Below are 21,932 nucleotides of genomic sequence, written 5' to 3'. Positions count from 1 at the left end.
CATGCAAACTTATTTTAAGCATTTATTATTTAAGCATACAGATGAATAAAGCAAGCAGATATGATCATTTGGAGTTAAATTAATGCAAGGTACCTTTATATAAACACATTTGGTGTTGAATTTTTGAGTGAATAAGGTTGTATTCTTCATTATGTTAATCGCAGTATTTTCATTTAGCTTCATTATGAGTTTATAACAATAGTTACTCATTAAATACCCTTACACATTCAAAATATTAATTGATATTAGCAGCTAAAACATTGATTAAATGTACATTGTAGACTGTGGCTGGGGCTCTTGCCCGGCTAGGACGCCTCCACACTGTGAGGACCAGGGGAGCAAGCGTGGGCAGAACGATAACTTCCCATGGGACACTAGATTGCAACGTCTCTGGGTTGCAGCGGTACCTCGGACTCCCACTGGGAGTTGGAGTTTGGTGCAGCCCTGTTGGGATCCACAGGTGCTGCAGCAGGAGCTGCTGAGCCCTTATGGGCAGTTCTTCTGCCACACCCAGAAGTGCTGCCAGTAATGAGTCATCAAGCACCTGGAGCATTTCCAGGTGCCTTATAAAAGGAGCCAGCCACCACTACTCCGAGAGCCAGACACGGAAGGAGGAAGACGAAGCTTGACCAGAGGAGTGGAAGAGAAGCAAGAGAATTGTTTGTGTGTTGTGCTGTGCTGTGCTGTGCTTGTACTGAGATTGTGATGTACTTGTGGGAAATGGGGGAAACCGTGTGTGCTTTGAACTTGTGTCCCACGCTCGTCTGTGTCGGGTGGTCCACAACTTGCAAATGCCTGTATCTGTTTATAAACAGTTTAAAGCATTTAACCAGTTATTTTTACCGTAAAAATATAGTTATTTTAATTGTACAGCAATTTTTACGGTGTATGATGCAAACTTATATTGTATGTTAACCGCAACCTAAACATTCTAGGCATATCCAAACTGAAATTCTTTGTCACTTCCTGATGAAACTTTGATGTTGTTTTGTAGTCATGTGACAAAGGAGGAATAATAACTTGGGAATTTCTTGTTTGTTAAAAGTAAATACATGACATTCAACCAATATGATGTTTTATTTTGAAAAATAAGAAATCATCATATTGTTACATACATGAAAGTAGTTAAAAAGAATCACAAGTAGAAATAATTCTTTAAAATAACTATTACCCATGTTCACATTCTTCAGTATTGATATAATCAAATAATTTCACTTTTTAGACAACATTTTGCTTCATGTAGTAGTACTGAAGACATGGTGTAAAGAAAGTCTGGTACCCTTTTAGCAGTTTCCTTCAAGAGTAATTCAACAATTCAAATCATTGCTTTTTATTACTCTTTAAATCAATTGGCTTACTCTCTGGCTCAGATTACAAAGATGCAAAATATCAGTAAAATACGAAATGTACAGTGTGTCAGCCATTTCATGGGAAAAGTTAAATACAAACCTTAGTTGCTACTAGGATTTCATATCTTCTTGACTTACAGTGCCCTAATATGCAAGATATAATCTAAGGAAAATTAACTCAAAAATGATTCTTGGGGTATGTTATCATTATCAAAATTTAAATTCACTTTACTCATGTTTTAAACATTTTTAAGGCTTTACATATCCTGTTCTAGTGAAACTAAATTTTATTTCTTGGGTGTGTCATTTACAAGTATGATTTAGGTGTAAACAAATTAAATTTCATTGCTTTAAATACCAGCACAGGTCACGTCAGGTCAGGTTCGGGAGCATGCGTTGGTACAGCGCATTGCCACTCCCACCACTAGGGGTGGGCGGTATGACCAAAATTCTATATCACGGTATTTTTCTAAATTATCCCGGTTTCACGGTATTCGACGGTATTTTTTTCCCCATGCATGAGTGGATGTTAACCACATTTTCAACTGCAATTACTGGCTAAGAATAACCTATTCCACTGTCAAGAGTATTGTACATTGTACAAAAAAAACATTTTAATGTGCACACAAGTATTAATACAGGTTTACATTGCCCCATAAAGGGATAGTTTTCAAGGGGGTGGCACTAATGGAGAAGGTATCACATTGCATGACAAATGCAGTCAAAATATAGAACCTTTTTATTGAACAAATTTTGCAAAAACAAACTATAATTTTGACAACATATTTTCAACCATACAAAGAGGCATTTAGACTTAGTAAAATATTCAGAAGTGCTTGTCAAAAGTTGTATTGCACCAAATATGTCTTAGAAAAGGAATAAATAGTAAGTATTTTTTGTAAACCAACTACACTTTCTGTTAATGTTAACAATCTCTGTCCACTGACATGTTAAAGTGACTTTTTAAACAACTTTATCATCATTAAACTGCATAATATTTAAACTAATAAATAATAACAATAAAATAAATAATAGTATTATTACTGATAGTTGCACTATTACTTCAAGCCCAGGTGCATTACACAGTATTCACCAAATTAAAATAAAATAAAACAAGTGCAACTTGGTGATGACATCTTTACCAACTGAACCATCATTTAGGCAAACTGCATTAATATGGACCTTGCTTCAAGCTAAGCTATACAGGGAAGAAAAAAACAAACTATATGTCGAGAATAAAGTCGACATTTCCACTTTATTCTTGCCGTTTATGTTGAGATTAGAGTTGACATTTCCACTTTATTCTCATAGTTTACTTCATAATTAAAGTAGAATGTCGTAAACTAAACCTCTTCCTAAAATCAATGTTTAATTTACTAGATTTTGTCAAACCCCGTCATAAATTAATGCAGTACATTAAATGCTTTGTGTTGCGTTCCCCGACCCAGTTGTTAATCACTACGCTTCTTGAACTGACTTCCTCCGCACTAAGAGGAGACAGTGATCACCATACAGAATTCATTCACTTCATGATATTCCTGCTTTCTGAAAATTTAGAATGCTAAGATAAATACTTGATATCATTTTCATGATGAAATGCATTAAAGCAGGTATTACACATGCACGGTAGTGAGGCGGTAGTGCTGCTCCCTCACAGTAAGGGGTCCCCAGGTGTATGTTCAGTGTAGAGAACTTTATGACAGGTGTGACGAGGCTCCAAAAAACTGGATGTATGAATGGCTATCGCACAGGTTTAACTTAAATATTGTGTAAATGTTGGGTTTGTGATCTGGTGGTCGGAGACACGAACACAGAATTGCATGTTCTTCTGAGCGGGCTATCGTTATTGAATGCATGCTGTCTCTTTCTGACGTACCAAAACCCCAGCTCCTATCCTTCCTTTTTCTTTCACCACATAACCAATCACCACACGATAAATGTCTTTGTGAAATTAAAACTAGTTATAAACTTAGCCCACGGAGTGTTCAGAACTTTAAAAATATCTTTGTTATACATGTTTAATTATGCCATCCATTCAGAGTTGCGCCCATCTCTGAACGAGTCGCCAGCACATCGCAGGATGAATACAAGCAAAACATACACTAGCAGGGTCAATATAGCACAACAAAACCCCACATCCTACATGACTTTGAAAGGAAACTGAAGCACGCCGAGTAAACCCACCAGAAAAACATGCAAATGCAAGGCAGGCATGCCGCCGTGCCCCCATATGATTAATGCATGCTTTAATGCATTTCACCATGAAAATTATATTAAGTATTTATCTTAGCTATCTATCTAGTATTCTAAATGTTCAGAGAGCAGGAAGATCATAAAGTGAATGTATTGTGTGTGGCGATCGCTGCCGGCGCCTCCTCTTAGTGCAACAAGAAGTCAGTTTAAGAATCTCGGAGAACACTAAACACAAAGCATTTAATGTGCTATATAACTTATGACGGGGTTTGAGAAAACCTAGTAAATTAAATATTCATTTTACGATGAAGTTTAGTTTACGATGTTCTACTTTAATGACAAATTACGAGAATAAAGCCAACATGTCGACTTTAATCTTGACATAAACGGCGAGAATAAAGTAGAAATGTCAAGAATATAGTCAACATGTCGTCACACTATTACACAGTACCCAGGTACATTACACTGCAATATATAAAACTAAGTTGTATTTTATTGTTATCATTCCGTACTTCCTAGGAATGTGTGTTATTTTTTTAATTCTAATACATTTTTTTTGCTGTTAATTTATTTTTACAATTTTTTGATGACACTGATATGTTACCATTTGTTGCCTTTAGGTTTCTATGGACTCTGCCATTTGTGTTACTTCTCACTGTGATCCTGCATCATTGCTAGGTACAGAACATATGACCCATGACATCACAGATATCAGTTTTGTGAGATCTCTGAATTTGTAATGTTATGATTTGGCTTCCTTTTGATTTTTTTCTCAGGTTTATTTTTAAGAATTTCTTTTATTGTTGTAAGGATTTTGACATGTGCCAAATAGGATTCTGCTGTTTAAAAATGTATTCATAGGAGTTTCCTTATTTTAATGCCTTTTATGTCTTTTTTTTGCATAGGGCATCTCCGTTCTTTGGAACTTGCAACTTCTGTTATAATGGTTAGGGGTAGGAAGTACACAGCGAGAGTCGTCAATTGTATGATGGTGTAAACGGTCATTGCCATGCACTCTGAGACTAGATAAAGATTCTTTACGTGTGATGTGTGCTTTGCTGTGTACTCGTTTTGACTTTAAATAATACACAATTCTTGCTTTAAATTTTCTGATTTACATTTGATGTTGGCAAAAGGTAGAACTGAATTTTTGGTTTTGAACTTTCCCTTAATTCCGAGTTAGGCTATATTTCCCAATCCCTATTTTAAAATTGTCTTTTTTTACTGAAGGCATACCAATTAAAGTTAGACAAAACAAAACAAAACAACTTTATAAAGACGGAATTTATTTAGGGTTCTGATCTTAGCTTTGTTAATATGTGTTTTGTTTTTTTTGCACTGATCTTTACTTCATCTGACTATTTTCTTGTCCACTCCTAAACACATAGTTTGTTTCTCTGCCATTTGCGTTCCATCCAGGAACCAACATAATTGCAATATGCATTTCTTCCATTTTGATATACTTTTGTAATTCTTCAGGGTAAATTAATGTTGTCTGACTACAATACTGTTTTTTTTGTCTACTCCTTTGTGAGTTGACCTACTTTTCTAATTAAATGTGCCTTCTGTCAAAGTCAAGAGTGGTTACTTGATAATATAAAAATCTCAGAGGTATAACCTAAAAATATCCAATGTCTCAGTAGTCCCTTCAAGGAGGTGAACAGATTTAAATAGTGCATCTTTAGTTACACTTAAAAATCTTTACTTTGCTGCACTGCATGCGGTTCTAGCATGGAGCCCATCATGTACATTTCTTTTTTTTAACAAACTTTGTCATCATCCCTTTACAACATAGAGAGTCAACTGTTCATAGTGAGAAAGCTCGTCTGATTTTGCCATAAATGATGACAACAATCTCAACTGAAAGAACATCTCAGGTTAGTAGACTATGTTTCAGGATATCGTTCCCTCGCTTTTTCTTCATGTTTATGTTTGAAGGTTTCAAAGGGTGATGTTTAGATTCCCTGTGAGATGCAGTCTATTGATAAAATTATTTTTTTTCAACTGAAACAAGCTTTACTTACATCTACATTTTATTTTAGTTCAATAAAGCATTTATGGATGCAACTGTCACTACCATCCTGCAGCTTCCAGGCATGGCATTTGGCTGCCAGCTTGATGCAACTTGCATACTTTACCTGTGTGGCTATTTCACTGGTACTGTGGTTTCCATTCCACATCCCTCAGCCATGAATGTTAATGTAGATAGAAAAAAAAAATTTGATCTGTGAGAACAACAGTGCGCAATGATAGACAAGGATTCTGTTAAAGTGTGTTTCCTAAATTTATTTACGTGCGTTCAGAATAGGGTCTGGCTTCTTATGACCAAGAAATGGAAAAAGATGATTCATGTTACAGATTAATGGACATCTAGATGGATGGGTTATGATTTTATTTTATACAATGTACAATTGGTAGATATTCCAACATTAAAGGAGGTGAAATGAGTTCCTTGCACTCACATAGTAAGTCACTGTTCAGAACCTAACCATCAGAGATTCAACGATTTGACTGAGAACATCAAAGGAGTCTATGGTTGGAATTGACCCAACAACCTTATTCTTTACTGTCCAATACCTCCGCCATGCAATCATCATCAACCGAAATACGCACATGCTTAGGGCACCACAGAGTTTTTTTCTCCCTAGCTGTCATGCCCTTATCTCTTTCACTCTCACACTCATTGTTCTTATTTGTCTTCTTAAACTTTAATCTGTACAGTTAAAAAAGATGTTTTCATTGGCGTAGTGAGTGAGTAAAGTTTAAAAGTTTGTTATGAAGGTGTCATCAGATATGACATTTGTTTCAAACTCATGTAAGAGTAAGGGTTTCGTTTCTATTGAGTGTAACACAGCCTGCTGGGTCTGACCAGCACTTAATTCATCAGCTGAGTGGAGTAACAAAAAGTCTTCATTTTATTATTTCTTTTACTGAATTTTCACATAAAAGAGATACAGTCATATGAAAAAGTTTGGGACCCCCTCTTAATTCTTTGGATTTTTGTTTATCATTGGCTGAGCTTTCAAAGTAGCAACTTCCTTTTAATATCTGACATGCCTTATGGAAACAGTAGTATTTCAGCAGTGACATTAAGTTTATTGGATTAACAGAAAATATGCAATATGCATCATATCAAAATTAGACAGGTGCATAGATTTGGCACCCCAACAGAGATATGACATCAATACTTAGTTGAGCCTCCTTTTGCTAAAATAACAGCCTCTGGACGCTGTCCTCCTATAGCCTTTGATGAGTGTCTAGATTCTGGATGGAGGTATTTCTGACCATTCTTCATACAAAATCTCTCCAGTTCAGTTAAATTTGATGGCTGCCGAGCATGGACAGCCTGCTTCAAATCATCCCATAGTTTTTCGATGATATTCAAGTCAGGGGACTGCAACGGCCATTCCAGAACATTGTACTTCTCCCTCTGCATGAATGCCTTTGTAGATTTCGAACTGTGTTTTGGGTTATTGTCTTGTTGGAATATTAAAACCCCTGCATAACTTCAACTTTGTGACTGATGCTTGAACATCATCCTGACGAATTGGTTGATATTGGGTTGAATTCATCCGACCCTCAACTTTAACAAGGGCCCCAGTCCCTGAACTAGTCACACAGCCCCACGCCATGATGGAACCTCCACCAAATTTGACAGTAGGTAGCAGGTGTTTTTCTTGGAATGCAATGTTCTTCTTCCACCATGCAAAGACTTTTGTTATGACCAAATAACTCAATTTCTGTCTCATCAGTCCAAAGCACTTTGTTCCAAAATTAATCTGGCTTGTCTAAATGAGCATTTGCATACAACAAGCGACTCTCTTTGTGGCATGAGTGCAGAAAGGGCTTCTTTCTCATCACCCTGCCATACAGATGTTCTTTGTTCAAATTACGCTGAATTGTAGAACGATGTACAGATACACCAACTGCAGCAAGATGTTCTTGCAGGTCTTTAGAGGTGATCTGTGGTTGTCTGTAACCATTCTCACAATCTTGCGCATATGCCGCTCCTGTGTTTTTCTTGGCCTGCCAGACCTGCTGGGTTTAACAGCAACTGTGCCTGTGGCCTTCCATTTCCTGATTCCATTCCTTACAGTTGAAACTGACAGTTTAAACCTCTGAAATAGGTTTTTGTAGCCTTCCTCTAAACCAGGAGACTGAACAATCTTTGTTTTCAGATCTTTTGAGAGTTGCTTTGAGGATCCCATGCTGTCACTCTTCAGAGGAGAGTCAAAGGGAAGGAAGTACAATTTGCAATTGAGCACCATAAATACCTTTTCTCATGACTGGACACACCTGTCTATGAAGTTCAAGGATTAACAAGCTAATCCAACCAATTTGGTGTTGTAAGTAATCAGCATTGAGCAGTGACAGGCATTCAAATCAGCACAATGACAAGGGGATCCACATTTTTGCCCAGCCAATTTTTCACATTTGATTTAATTTATATGACTAAATACTGCTTCACTAAAAATTTTTCTTCGGAAAACACCCCAGTACTCAGATGTTCCTAGGAAATGAAAGACACACCACTGTTATCTTTTTTGTTGAAAGTAGAGTTAATTGTTATGCAGGCTGAGAGGGGTTCCCAAACTTTTTCATATGACTGTAAATTACCATGGCTGTTCGTTTGTCTGTCCAGGATTTTAAATCAACTGTCGCTCGCAAACCTTCTGAACTATTGACCTGAAATTTGGTATACATCTACTACGTGACGTCTACTATCCTCTTTCGGGGTGACGATTGACCTCAAAGGTTATTCCTCTTTTATTTTTTATTTTATTTGATTGTAGAATCAACTCTCGGCAGTGGCCAGTGGGGCAGCCGTGCGGAGCATGTATACAGACGCCGTTCTTATTCCCTACCACCTTCGCCGTCACTTCACCTACCTCGTCATATCTTAAATCATTCTTGAGGCAGATTGAAAACTTAAGCGCCAGCTTCAGTAAAAAATTAAAGAAAACGTACTAAGTCATTGCAACACAAAAACTGAGAATCAGTTTTAATGTGAAAAGATGCCGACGAAAGAAGAGAAGAAGCGGGCTGCTAGGGTGGAGAAAAGAAGAGCTGCTCAGGAAGCAGCAAGCACGTCAACCTCTGAGCAAACTAATGATAAACGTACAGAGAAAGAGGATGAAAACTAGGAATGCTCAAGTCAAGTGTATTCACTGCACGTTATTGTGCAGTCCGCCGTTACTGGTCAGTGTATAAATACAAATCTATAAATGATAACCCTCATTCTTTCCTTCTTATCATAAATAATAAACTCGTGTCCCTCACTTCATTACATTTTAAAATGACTCAGCTTTGATAAATTTATTTTACCACATTATATTTCTATAACAAATTTCTTGGTGTGCTCTATTCAATTTATATTTAGCTTCTTTATTTCAGAATTATGATGTGTTCGTTTACTTCAAGTAGCAAGGAATAACACAAAGCTATTAAAACTGTGTTTGCTGCTGAGCATTTCTGTTTTATATTGTTGTCTTTGAAATTACTTATAGAAATATGCAACTATCATTCTGTACATTGTACTGTCATAACGTTAAAACTATTTCTTTCCCTTGAGCTTGTGCTCTCACAAGTAGCATACACAACACATTTTCAAAACATAAAAAAATGTTTAATGTAAAATCATTCAGGTGTATTACACTGAAGAATATTTCACTTTTAATGGTAATGACAAAAGTAAATCCGGTTACATTTAATAAAGAGAGAGTTGCAGGTTTAGTTTGTTCCCCTAATTCTCACTTAAACTGCATGTGCTAAAAATGTACAAAAGAAAAGTTAAAGATTGTTTTGGAGCTCAGTACATATAAATCAGCTTGAGCGGAGAAAGACCTCAGGACCTTACAGTAGGTTATTAAAACTGCCTTGTTCACCAGTAGAACACTCTGATCCATACATACAGTCATTGATGACTCAGGCGCCACCGCGAGTGGCAGCTATTCCAGCAGCTCCGTGTATGACTTTATTTTTCTACCTTTTTCTCTATTTCACTGTTAACTCCTACCTTTTATGTGAATTTCCCCTTGGGATTAATAAAGTATCTATCTATCTATCTATCTAGAACATTGATGATAAGAGCTGTGCTGTGCTGTGCTGTGTTGTCTCTAGACCTACTTTTGTTAAATATATTATGTATCAACCTTATCTGGCCATGACTATGTGGACATTACTGTTAGTTTTATTCTTTTCTTTCAGGTAAAGGGGAAACCACATTAAAGTGATCAAAAACATACAAAACAAACCTGCCCAAAATGATAATAGAAATCTGTGTGATTACATAAATGTTATTATGGATGTAAAGAGATAGTTCATGGTATAATTTTTTTTCCATTTCTTTCAGATATACTGAAGAACCTTCCAGAATGTTTAACAGCAGTCTGTCCGTGTCAGAGTTTGTTTTGCACTGTGAAATTAAGCCTGAACAAATAAATATAACAGCCACTCTGCTCATATTGATCTATCTGGTGTCCCTAATTGGCAACCTGTTGGTTATCCTGATCATCATAATGAACCATCAGCTGCAGTCACCAATGTATATCTATATCTGCACTCTTGCAATGATAGACTTGGCAAATAGTACAATCCTAATTCCAAAAATGGTATCTGCTGTTCTTTTTGACTCATTAGTAGTTGCATATGCTGCCTGTATAGCCCAGATGTATCTAATATTAAATGTAGAGCTGATGGAATCTCTTCTATTAACATCTATGGCAATTGACCGATATATTGCTGTCATTTTTCCATTAAGATACCCTTCAATTGTTACAAGTAAAGCTGTATGTATTGGTGTTACGTTATTGGCAATTAGTGCTTTCCTAATTGGTATATATTGCATAATATTTGTCAATGAGCTTTCTTTCTGCGAGACTAATATTCTGCCTTACTGTTTCTGTGATTATGCTACAATGGTTCATATCGCCTGTACAGAAGATCCCAAATACTTGCTTGTTTTGTCAACTATAGTTATCACAACTGGAGTTTTTCCGTTAGCACTAATTCTGTTTTCTTATTTTATAATTGCTTTGGCTGCACTAAGGACTTCATCTGTTGAAGGAAAGAGGAAGGTTTTCAGCACCTGCCTTACTCACCTTCTAGTGGTCGGACTGTTTTATATACCACTGTTGACATCATACATATTGCCAGGTGCAGGAGTAAAACTTTCCACAGAAGCATATAATGCAATGGTCATTGTTGGAAATGTAGTTCCTCCCATGATGAATCCTATAATCTACAGCTTTAGGAACAAGGAGATAAAAAGCAGCATTTACAAGCTTTTCTCTGGGAAGAGAAAATCTCCGAAAATAAATAATCAGTAACTGTAACAGTGGTTATTAACGATATCCATTCAAACATTTTCAAAAGTGCTCTTTAGTGGCATTCTACATGCTGTATATTATGCCTAATTTGTTTAAAGGTAATTTATCACTAATTTTCATGGGAAGAATACAACATAAAATACACACTTTTTACGAGGTTTATTGTAGTAAACATACTTCATATGGTGACAACTAATTTAACTGAATTTATTAAAATCACAGGATTTTTTAAAAGTGTATTTAACTTTGTTGAAATAAACTGAAAAGCCAAGAGTGTACTAAAGGAAGTTTTGAAATTTGGTCTGGTGATGGGTGATTCGTAAATGATTCATTCTGTTTGTACCACTTGATTCAATGAATCATCAGAATCAATTTGCAACCACGAATGAAGCAATTCAGTAGAGCTCAACGTGAATGCTATAGCACAGGCATGATACATCAGCCTCATTTGCTTATTTGTTTAAAATGTATGGCTGCTTGTACAATTACCAAAACTCTGATTCATGATTTTCGCTTACTTCACTTACGATTCTTTTTAGTTAGAATTAAATCATTATCTGCAAAAGCAAACTCTGTCATTAATCATTTTCTCATTCCTCATACAAGTGCAACAAACTTACATTGCATTGTTTTAATTGATGGTTTTGTATTTATTATTAGATTGTTTTAAATAGAATATATAAACATAATACTAAACGAATACGTTTTGTACGCTCCACAAATTACTCACAGCAAACTGAACTTTATAAAAATATCATTATAACTTCTAATGTATTTTACTTTCAGCTTTGTATGCACTTTTTACCAGTAATTGAATGTATCAAGCATATTTTATTCACTAAATGTTTCAAGTTTGAATGGAATCATTACCCAAGAACGAGTCACATAATTGTCATTCATTTGATTTGTGTATGAAGTACTAGGGTGTTGTACCGTGTTAGCCATTATGAATGTAGAGAAAAGCAAAGCAAAATGACACCTTTTATTGGCTAACTAAAAAGATTACAATATGCAAGCTTTCGAGACAACTCAGGCCCCTTCTTCAGGCAAGATGTATGAGTAACACAAAACTTGTTCAGTTGATTTGTGGACTGAATCATTTTCTGAGGACCTGAGAACTTTATAAAAATATCATTATAACTTCTAACATGTATTTTACTTTCAGCTTTAGTTTAGCATGCACTTTTTACCAGTAATTGAATGTATGAAGCATATTTTATTCATTAAATCTTTCAAGTTTGAATGGAATCATCACCCAAGAACGAGTCACATAATTCTCATTCATTTGATCTGTGTATGAGTAACACAAACCTTGTTCATTTGATTTGTGGACTGAATCATTAGTAGTTGCAGTCAGATTCTTGTTCTTTTGTTTTGTAAACATGCCACAAAATTGTCATTCACTTGATTCGAGAATGAGTCACATGATTTTACTTTATTTGAGTTAAATCATTTAATTTCTACCCAAGAACAAGTCACACAATTCTTGCTCACTTATGATTCTGAATCTTTGCATCTATTTTCAGAATATTGTCATGTTTTGTGTATTTAAAAAGGATATTATTTCTGTTTGAATTACCAGCAACTGTTAAACATAATTTAATAACTATAAATTATATATTATAATTAAATAATTAATGTGGATTCATTCAAGCAGAACCCCCCCCCAAAGATTTTGTTTTTAAATATTGATGAATCAATAATAGTTTGAAAGAATCAAATCAGTAAAGTGAATCGAAATGCCCATCACTAATGGTAGCAAGTAATTTAACTGTTTTTTTTTCAAGTTAAATAAATTATATGATTAAAATTAATATAATTGAGTGAACGTGTAATGTTTTAACTGATGAAAAATTTGAATTTGGCCTAATCCAATTATCACTTCGGACACAGCCCGAAGAGGCAACGTGGGTCCCCCTTCCCATGGGCTCACCACCTATGGGAGGGGCCAAGGAGGTCGGGTGCAGTGTGAGTTGGGTGGTGGCCGAAGGCGGGGACCTTGGCGGTCCGATCCTCGGCTACAGAAGCTGGCTCTTGGGACGTGGAATGTCACCTCTCTGAAGGGGAAGGAGCCTGAGCTAGTGCGCGAAGTTGAGAGGTTCTGGCTAGATATAGTCGGACTCACCTCGACGCACAGCTTGGACTCTGGAACCAATCTCCTTGAGAGGGGCTGGACTCTGTACCACTCTGGAGTTGCCCCCGGTGAGAGGCGCTGAGCGGGTGTGGGTATACTTATTGCCCCCCGACTTGGAGCCTGTACATTGGGGTTTACCCCGGTGGACGAGAGGTTAGCCTCCCTTCGCCTTCGGGTGGGGGGACAGGGCCTAACTGTTGTTTGTGCGTATGCACCAAACAGCAGTTCGGAGTACCCACCCTTTTTGGAGTCCCTGGAGGGGGTGCTAGAGGGCATACCTTCTGGGAACTCCCTCGTTCTGCTGGGAGACTTCAATGCTCACGTGGGCAATGACAGTGAGACCTGGAAGGGCGTGATTGGGAGGAATGGCCCCCCCGATCTGAACCCGAGCGGTGTTTTGTTATTGGACTTCTGTGCTCGTCACGGATTGTCCATAACGAACACCATGTTCAAGCATAGGGGTGTTCATATGTGCACTTGGCACCAGGACACCCTAGGCCTCAGTTCGATGATCGACTTTGTGGTCGTGTCGTCGGACTTGCGGCCACGTCTTGGACACTCGGGTGAAGAGAGGGGCGGAGCTGTCAACTGATCACCACCTGGTGGTGAGTTGGCTTCGATGGTGGGGGAGGATGCCGGTCAGGCGTGGTAGGCCCAAACGTGTTGTGAGGGTCTGCTGGGAACGTCTGGCAGAGCCCCCTGTCAGAAGTAGCTTCAACTCCCACCTCCGGCAGAACTTCAACCACATCCCGAGGGAGGTGGGGGACATTGAGTCCGAATGGGCCATGTTCCGTGCCTCTATTGTTGAGGCAGCTGACCGGAGCTGTGGCCGTAAGGTGGTCGGTGCCTGTCGTGGCGGCAATCCCCGAACCCATTGGTGGACACCGGCGGTGAAGGATGCCGTCAAGCTGAAGAAGGAGTCCTACAGGACCCTTTTGTCCTGTGGGACCCTGGAGGCAGGTGATAGGTACCGGCAGGCCAAGCGGAATGCGGCTTTGGTGGTTGCTGAGGCAAAAACTCGGGCGTGGGAGGAGTTTGGGGAGGCTATGGAGAAAGACTTTCGGACGGCTTCGAGGAGATTCTGGTCCACCATCCGGCGTCTCAGGAAGGGGAAGCAGTGCAGTGTCAACACTGTATATGGTGGGGATGGTGCGCTGCTGACCTCGACTTGGGACGTTGTGGGTCGGTGGGGGGAGTACTTCGAAGACCTCCTCAATCCCATTAACATGCCTTCCAATGAGGAAGCAGAGCCTGGGGACTCAGAGGTGGGCTCCCCCATCTCTGGGACTGAGGTCACTGAGGTGGTCAAAAAACTCCTTGGTGGCAGGGCCCCGGAGGTGGATGAGATACGCCCGGAGTTCCTCAAGGCTCTGGATGTTGTAGGACTGTCTTGGTTGACACGCCTCTGCAACATCGCATGGACATCAGGGACAGTGCCTCTGGATTGGCAGACCGGGGTGGTGGTCCCCCTCTTTAAGAAGGGGGATTGAAGGGTGTGTTCCAACTACAGAGGGATCACACTCCTCAGCCTCCCTGGAAAAGTCTATTCAGAGGTCCTGGAGAGGAGGGTCCGTCGGATAGTCGAGCCTCGGATTCAGGAGGAACAGTGTGGTTTTCGTCCTGGTCGCGGAACAGTGGACCAGCTCTATACCCTTAGCAGGGTCCTGGAGGGTGCATGGGAGTTTGCCCAACCAGTCTACATGTGTCTTGTGGACTTGGAAAAGGCATTCGACCGTGTCCCTCGGGGAATCCTGTGGGGGGTACTCCGAGAGTATGGGGTACCGGCCCCCCTGATAGGGGCTGTTCGGTCCCTGTACGATCAGTGCCAGAGCTTGGTCTGCATTGCCGGCAGTAAGTCGAACCCATTTCCAGTGAGAGTTGGACTCCGCCAGGGCTGCCCTTTGTCACCGATTCTGTTCATAACTTTTATGGACAGAATTTCTAGGCGCAGCCAGGGCGTTGAGGGGGTCCGGTTTGGTGGGCTCAGGATTGGGTCACTGCTTTTTGCAGATGATATTGTCCTGTTTGCTTCATCAGGCCGTGATCTTCAGCTCTCTCTGGATCGGTTCGCAGCCGAGTGTGAAGCGGCTGGGATGAGAATCAGCACCTCCAAATCCGAGACCATGGTCCTCAGCCGGAAAAGGGTGGAGTGCCCTCTCAGGGTTGGTAGCGTGATCCTGCCCCAAGTGGAGGAGTTCAAGTACCTCGGGGTCTTGTTCACGAGTGAGGGAAGAATGGAGCATGAGATCGACAGGCGGATCGGTGCGGCATCTGCAGTGATGCAGGCGCTGCATCGGTCTGTCGTGGTGAAAAAGGAGCTGAGCCGCAAGGCGAAGCTCTCAATTTACCAGTCGATCTATGTTCCTACCCTCACCTATGGTCATGAACTATGGGTAGTGACCGAAAGAACGAGATCGCGAATACAAGCAGCTGAAATGAGTTTCCTCCGCAGGGTGTCTGGGCTTTCCCTTAAAGATAGGGTGAGAAGCTCAGTCATCCGGGAGGGGCTCAGAGTAGAGCCGCTGCTCCTCTGCATCAAGAGGAGTCAGATGAGGTGGCTCGGGCATCTGATCAGGATGCCTCCTGGACGCCTCCCTGATGAGGTGTTCCGGGCACATCTAACCGGGAGGAGGCCCCGGGGAAGACCTAGGACACGCTGGAGGGACTATGTCTCTCGACTGGCCTGGGAACGCCTTGGGATTCTCCCGGAAGAGCTAGAAGAAGGGCTGGGGAGAGGGAAATCTGGGCATCTCTGCTCAAGCTGCTGCCACCGCGACCCGACCTCCGATAAGTGGGAGACAATGGATGGATGGATGGATGATCACAATTTGCATTACAGTGTAACACAGTAATGGTACCAAGGGAACATGTTCCCCAAATCAGGTGATTTTTTTTTTATCGTTTCTCAATTGGAAAAAGAGGGTTTGGACAGAATGTGATTATTCTGGAATATTTTCCAGATTGTCTGTGATGTGTTGTTATTTTTCTTGGGAAAAAAGACTGATTTGCATAAACTGACTTAATTTGCATAAGAGACCACCTTTGTTCTAAACTGCTTTGTCCTGAACAGGGTCACAGAGGGTGCTGCGGCCTATCCAAGCTACCATAGGGTGCAAGACAGGAACAAACCTTGGGCAGGGTGCCAATACTTCAACACCCCAACCACACACCAGAGCCAATTTAGTATCGCTAAGCCACCTAACCAGCATGTCTTTGGACTGTGGGCCGAAACCCACGCAGACACAAGGAGAACATGCAAACTCCACACAGAGAGGACCCGGGACATGAACCCTCATCTCCTTACTGCAAGGCAGAAGCTCTACCACTGCGCCAGACTATGCAACATATTGATTTTGATTCGCTTTACTAACTTGATTTTTTCAAACTACCCATTTAAATGAGTCGATTCTATTGACTCATTTGATTTGTTTGGTTCATTCCGAGTCTAGCTTATATGAGAAATCTGGTGGGGATGGGGCCTCTGCTCTGATTGCATCACAAATCTACTCTCTATATATAAAATCCTAAGCCTAAAAGTGCAACGATTTTATGTGACGTTTTTATGTCATGTTTTTTGTCACGCTTCAAATTGGGCTTATTTTAAAACCTACATATATATGTTTGGTATCATTCTTTTCAGAATTTATTGAGCTTTAATGTGTTGTTGTTAGATTTTCAGATTCTTATTCCATTTTTAAATTATAAAAAAAATATCAAGTATTGGTTTTTAATATCAAGAAAGTTGTGGGTTTTATTTTTGATAGAGTAAACTTTTTTTCATAGGAACAAACTATTAAAAAAAAATTAAATTATTCATAACATCAATGTTTGTATTTAGGTGATTTAGTTAGCTGAAGGTCGAGATACGATGACCCATTGCATACCACTTTAGATTTCATGTGATTTTTCCTGTTATTTAAATGAGTCATTTTTTTTTTTAAAGTTTTTTTATCTATAAGAATGTCAGTTAAAACGAATGGATCATTTATTTAGTCTCTTATAAATACTCATCGAGCATAGTGGACCTCAGCTTAACGGGAATACTCCAATCGGTAAGAGAGTAAATATTTTATTCTTGTATCATGATTCTTACTCCATTACATTTTACATATTCATAGATTTTCGTGATTTTTGACTCCAATAAATAATCTTTTTTTTTTTTACATTTACAGATTTTACGAATATTCTGGCTGCAACTGGGGGTTGGGCACCTTGGCCCCCCTAGTATATATATAATACATACTTTTTTTGATATTATGGGTGTATGCATGTGGTGTATGTAAAATAATATCAAAATGTATTTATTAATGTATTACATTTATTTATTAGTTATATATAAATATATGAAGACATATATTTAACATAATTTACATGCCATTGTCCTGTTCCTGTAAACAAAGCATAATAATGTATTTAAGTTGTATAATTAATAAAATAACAGTGGAAGGTCAAGGTTTTAGTTAAAGGGCCTGAAACTGTGGAATGATCTGCCTGCTAATATAAAAGATACCCCATCAATCTCAACTATTAACTCCAGGCTCACTAATTTAGCCTGGCATACCCTGACTAGAGCTGCTGATTAGCTGTGCATACTGCATTTCTGTTTGTTAGTCATTTGAAATCATCAGAAATATAAGTAACACAAAATTTATAAATCGTTATTAATTGTTACTAATCATCCTCTATTCTGTTTTTCTTCTGGGTATCTGGATGTGGCAATTGGTACCACCTCTCTACTGTTGAGCTGCTCTCCTGTGTATGGAAAAGTCACCCCAGATAAGTCATGGCTGTCCGTCGATGAGATGATGACGCTGTCCGTACATTTGTCCATCTCCATCACTCCTCCTCCTATGTGTATGCTGATGGGAGAGCAGATGAGATAAAGGATCATTGGATGGAAATATTCTGTCATCAGCTTGGACAGCCCAGCACAGATTCCACTATAGAATCTCCAAAAAAGGGTGGGCAGCTATGTGTTTGAACATATCTGTATCTTTGTGTGTTCTAATTCTATATTTAGTAATTTCTATAATTTATAACTGTATTTTACCTGAGAATTTGCTAAGAGCAATATACAAAGCTAAGTTGTATTTTATTGTTATCATTCCGTACTTCCTAGGAATGTGTTTTTTTTTTTATTCTAATACATTTTTTTTGCTGTTAATTTATTTTTACAATTCTTTGATGACACTAATATGTCACCATTTGTTGTCTTTAGGTTTCTATGGACTCTGCCATTTTGTGTTACTTCTCACTGTGATCCTGCATCATTGGTAGGTACAGGACGTGTGACCCATGACATCACAGATATCAGTTTTGTGAGATCTCTGAATTTGGCACATGTTATGTTTCTAATGTTATGATTGACCTCCTTTTCAATTTCATTGACCTTCATTCCGAGTTAGGCTATATTTCCCAATCCCTATTTTAAAATTGTCTTTTTTTTACTGAAGGCATACCAATTAAAGTTAGACAAAACAAAACAAATTTATGAAGACGTAATTTATTTATGGTTCTGATCTTAGCTTTGTTAATATGTGTTTTTTTTTTTGTGCACTGATCTTTACTTCATCTGACAATTTTCTTGTCCACTCCTAAACACATAGTTTGTTCCTCTGCCACTTGCATTCCATCCAGGAACCAGCATAATTGCAATTTGCATTTCTTCCATTTTGATATACTTTTGTAATTCTTCAGGGTAAATTAATGCTGTTTGACTACAATACTGTTTTTTTTGTCTACTCCTTTGTGAGTTCACCTACTTTTCTAATTAAATGTGCCTTCTGTTAAAGTCAAGAGTGGTTACTTGGTAATATGAAAATCTCAGAGGTATAACCTAAAAATATCCAGTGTCTCAGTAGTCCCTTCAAGGAGGTGAACAGATTTAAATAGTGCATCTTTAGGTACACTTAAAAATCTTTACTTTGCTGCACTGCATGTGGTTCTAGCATGGAGCCCATCATGTACATTTCTTTTTTTTAACAAACTTTGTCATCATCCCTTAACTACACAGACAGTCAACTGTTCATAGTGAGAAAGCTCGTCTGATTTTGCCATAAATGATGACAACAATCTCAACTGAAAGAACATCTCAGGTTAGTAGACTATGTTTCAGGATATTGTTGCCTCGCTTTTTCTTCTCTGTTCATGTTTATGTTTATATTTGAAGGTTTCAAAGGGTGTTGTGTAGATTCCCTGTGAGATGCAGTCCATTGATAAAATTATTATTTTTCAACTGACACGAGCTTTACTTACATCTACATTTTATTTTAGTTCGATAAAGCGTTTATGGATGCAATTGTCACTACGATCCTGCAGCTTCCAGGCATGGCATTTGGCTGCCAGCTTGATGCAACTTGCATACTTTACCTGTGTGGCTTTTTCACTGGTACTGTGGTTTCCATTCCACATCCCTCAGCCATTAATGTTAATGTAGATAGAAAAGAAAAATTTGATCTGTGAGAACAACAGTGCGCAATGATAGACAAGGATTCTGTTAAAGTGTGTTTCCTAAAATTATTTACGTGCGTTCAGAATAGGGTCTGGCTTCTTATGACCAAGAAATGGAAAAAGATGATTCATGTTACAGATTAATGGACATCTAGATGGATGGGTTATGATTTTATTTTATACAATGTACAATTGGTAGATATTCCAACATTAAAGGAGGTGAAATGAGTTCCTTGCACTCACATAGTAAGTCACTGTTCAGAACCTAACCAGCAGAGATTCAACGATTTGACTGAGAACATCAAAGGAGTCTATGGTTGGAATTGACCCAACAACCTTATTCTTTACTGTCCAATACCTCCGCCCTGCAATCATCATCAACCGAAATACGCACATGCTTTGGGCACCACAGAGTTTTTTTTCTCCCTAGCTGTCATGCCCTTATCTCTTTCACTCTCACACTCATTGTTCTTATTTGTCTTCTTAAACTTTAATCTGTACTGTTAAAAAAGATGTTTTCATTGGCGTAGTGAGTGAGTAAAGTTTAAAAGTTTGTTATGAAGGTATCATCAGATATGACATTTGTTTCAAACTCATATAAGAGTAAGGGCTTCGTTTCTATTGAGTGTAACACAGCCTGCTGGGTCTGACCAGCACTTAATTCATCAGCTGATTGGAGTAACAAAAAGTCTTCTTTTTATTTTTTTTTTACTGAATTTTCACATAAAAGAGATACAGTCGTATGAAATAGTTTGGGAACCCCTCTTAATTCTTTGGATTTTTGTTTATCATTGGCTGAACTTTCAAAGTAGCAACTTCCTTTTAATATCTGACATGCCTTATGGAAACAGTAGTATTTCAGCAGTGACTTTAAGTTTATTGGATTAACAGAAAATATGCAATATGCATCATAGCAAAATTAGACAGGTGCATAAAATTTGGGCACCCCAACAGAGATATGACATCAATACTTAGTTGGACCTCCTATTATAAATATAACAGCCTCTGGACGCTGTCCTCCTATAGCCTTTGATGAGTGTCTGGATTCTGGATGGAGGTATTTCTGACCATTCTTCATACAAAATCTCTCCAGTTCAGTTAAATTTGATGGCTGCCGAGCATGGACAGCCTGCTTCAAATCATCCCATAAATTTTTGATGATATTCAAGTCAGGGGACTGTGACGGCCGTTCCAGAACATTGTACTTCTCCCTCTGCATGAGTGCCTTTGTAGATTTCGAACTGTGTTTTGGTTCGTTGTCTTGTTGGAATATTAAAACCCCTGCGTAACTTCAACTTTGTGACTGATGCTTGAACATTATCCTGAAGAACTGGTTGATATTGGGTTGAATTCATCTGACCCTCGACTTTAACAAGGGCCCCAGTCCCTGAACTACTCACACAGCCCCACGCCATGATGGAACCTCCACCAAATTTGACAGTAGGTAGCAGGTGTTTTTCTTGGAATGCGATGTTCTTCTTCCGCCATGCAAAGACTTTTGTTATGACCAAATAACTCAATTTCTGTCTCATCAGTCCAAAGCACTTTGTTCCAAAATTAATCTGGCTTGTCTAAATGAGCATTTGCATACAACAAGCGACTCTGTTTGTGGCGTGAGTGCAGAAAGGGCTTCTTTCTCATCACCCTGCCATACAGATGTTCTTTGTTCAATTTACGCTGAAATGTAGAACGATGTACAGATACGCCATCTGCAGCAAGATGTTGTTGCAGATCTTTGGAGGTGATCTGTGGGTTGTCTGTAACCATTCTCACAATCCTGCCCATATGCCGCTCCTTTGTTTTTTTTGGCCTGCCAGACCTTCTGGGTTTAACAGCAACTGTGCCTGTGGCCTTCCATTTCCTGATTACATTCCTTACAGTTGAAACTGACAGTTTAAACCTCTGAGATCGCTTTTTGTAGCCTTCCCCTAAACCATGAGACTGAACTATCTTTGTTTTCAGATCTTTTGAGAGTTGCTTTGAGGATCCCATGCTGTCACTCTTCAGAGGAGAGTCAAAGAAAAGCACAACTTGCAACTGACCACCTTAAATACCTTTATATCTCATGATTGGACACACCTGTCTATGAAGTTCAAGGCTTAACAAGCTAATCCAACCAATTTGGTGTTGCAAGTAATCAGCATTGAGCAGTGACAGGCATTCAAATCAGCAGAATTACAAGGGGACCCACATTTGTGCACAGCCAGGTTTTCACATTTGATTTAATTTCATACAACTAAATACTGCTTCACTAAAAATCTTTGTTCAGAAAACACCCGAGTACTCAGATGTTCCTAGGAAATGAAAGACACACCACTGTTATCTTTTTTGTTGAAAGTCGAGTCAATTATTATGCAGGCTGAGAGGGGTTCCCAAACTGTTTCATATGACTGTAAATTACCATGGCTGTTCGTTTGTCTGTCCAGGATTTTAAATCACCTGTCGCTCGCAAACCATTTGAACTTTTGACCTGAAATT

The 21,932-nt window shown here is 38.9% G+C and overlaps 2 protein-coding genes across 4 annotated transcripts in view; both read left to right on the top strand.

The window, feature by feature from the left end:
- LOC114641203 (olfactory receptor 1M1-like) overlaps positions 1–21,932 on the top strand; it is a 63,167-nt gene that overhangs the window by 22,363 nt on the left and 18,872 nt on the right. The window contains exon 1 of one of the 3 annotated variants that reach the window (XM_051927261.1): positions 5,313–5,419. The exons of 1 other annotated variant lie outside the window; for it this stretch is intronic. The gene's annotated coding sequence lies outside the window, so the exon portion shown is untranslated. Of the gene's footprint in view, positions 1–5,312; positions 5,420–19,020; positions 19,100–21,932 lie in introns of those variants that run through there. One more of the 3 variants, XM_051927262.1, reaches the window with a different exon arrangement.
- LOC127527587 (olfactory receptor 6-like) lies at positions 10,061–10,946 on the top strand. The gene has a single exon (XM_051926694.1). It carries the CDS (start codon positions 10,061–10,063, stop codon positions 10,868–10,870), a length of 810 nt encoding a protein of 269 aa, XP_051782654.1. The 3' UTR covers positions 10,871–10,946.

The sequence above is a fragment of the Erpetoichthys calabaricus genome, chromosome 4 (assembly GCF_900747795.2).
Source record: "Erpetoichthys calabaricus chromosome 4, fErpCal1.3, whole genome shotgun sequence".
NCBI classification, from domain to species: domain Eukaryota; kingdom Metazoa; phylum Chordata; class Cladistia; order Polypteriformes; family Polypteridae; genus Erpetoichthys; species Erpetoichthys calabaricus.
The sequence above is the reverse complement of the archived record's forward strand: the minus strand, read 5'-3'. Positions and strand labels throughout refer to the sequence as shown.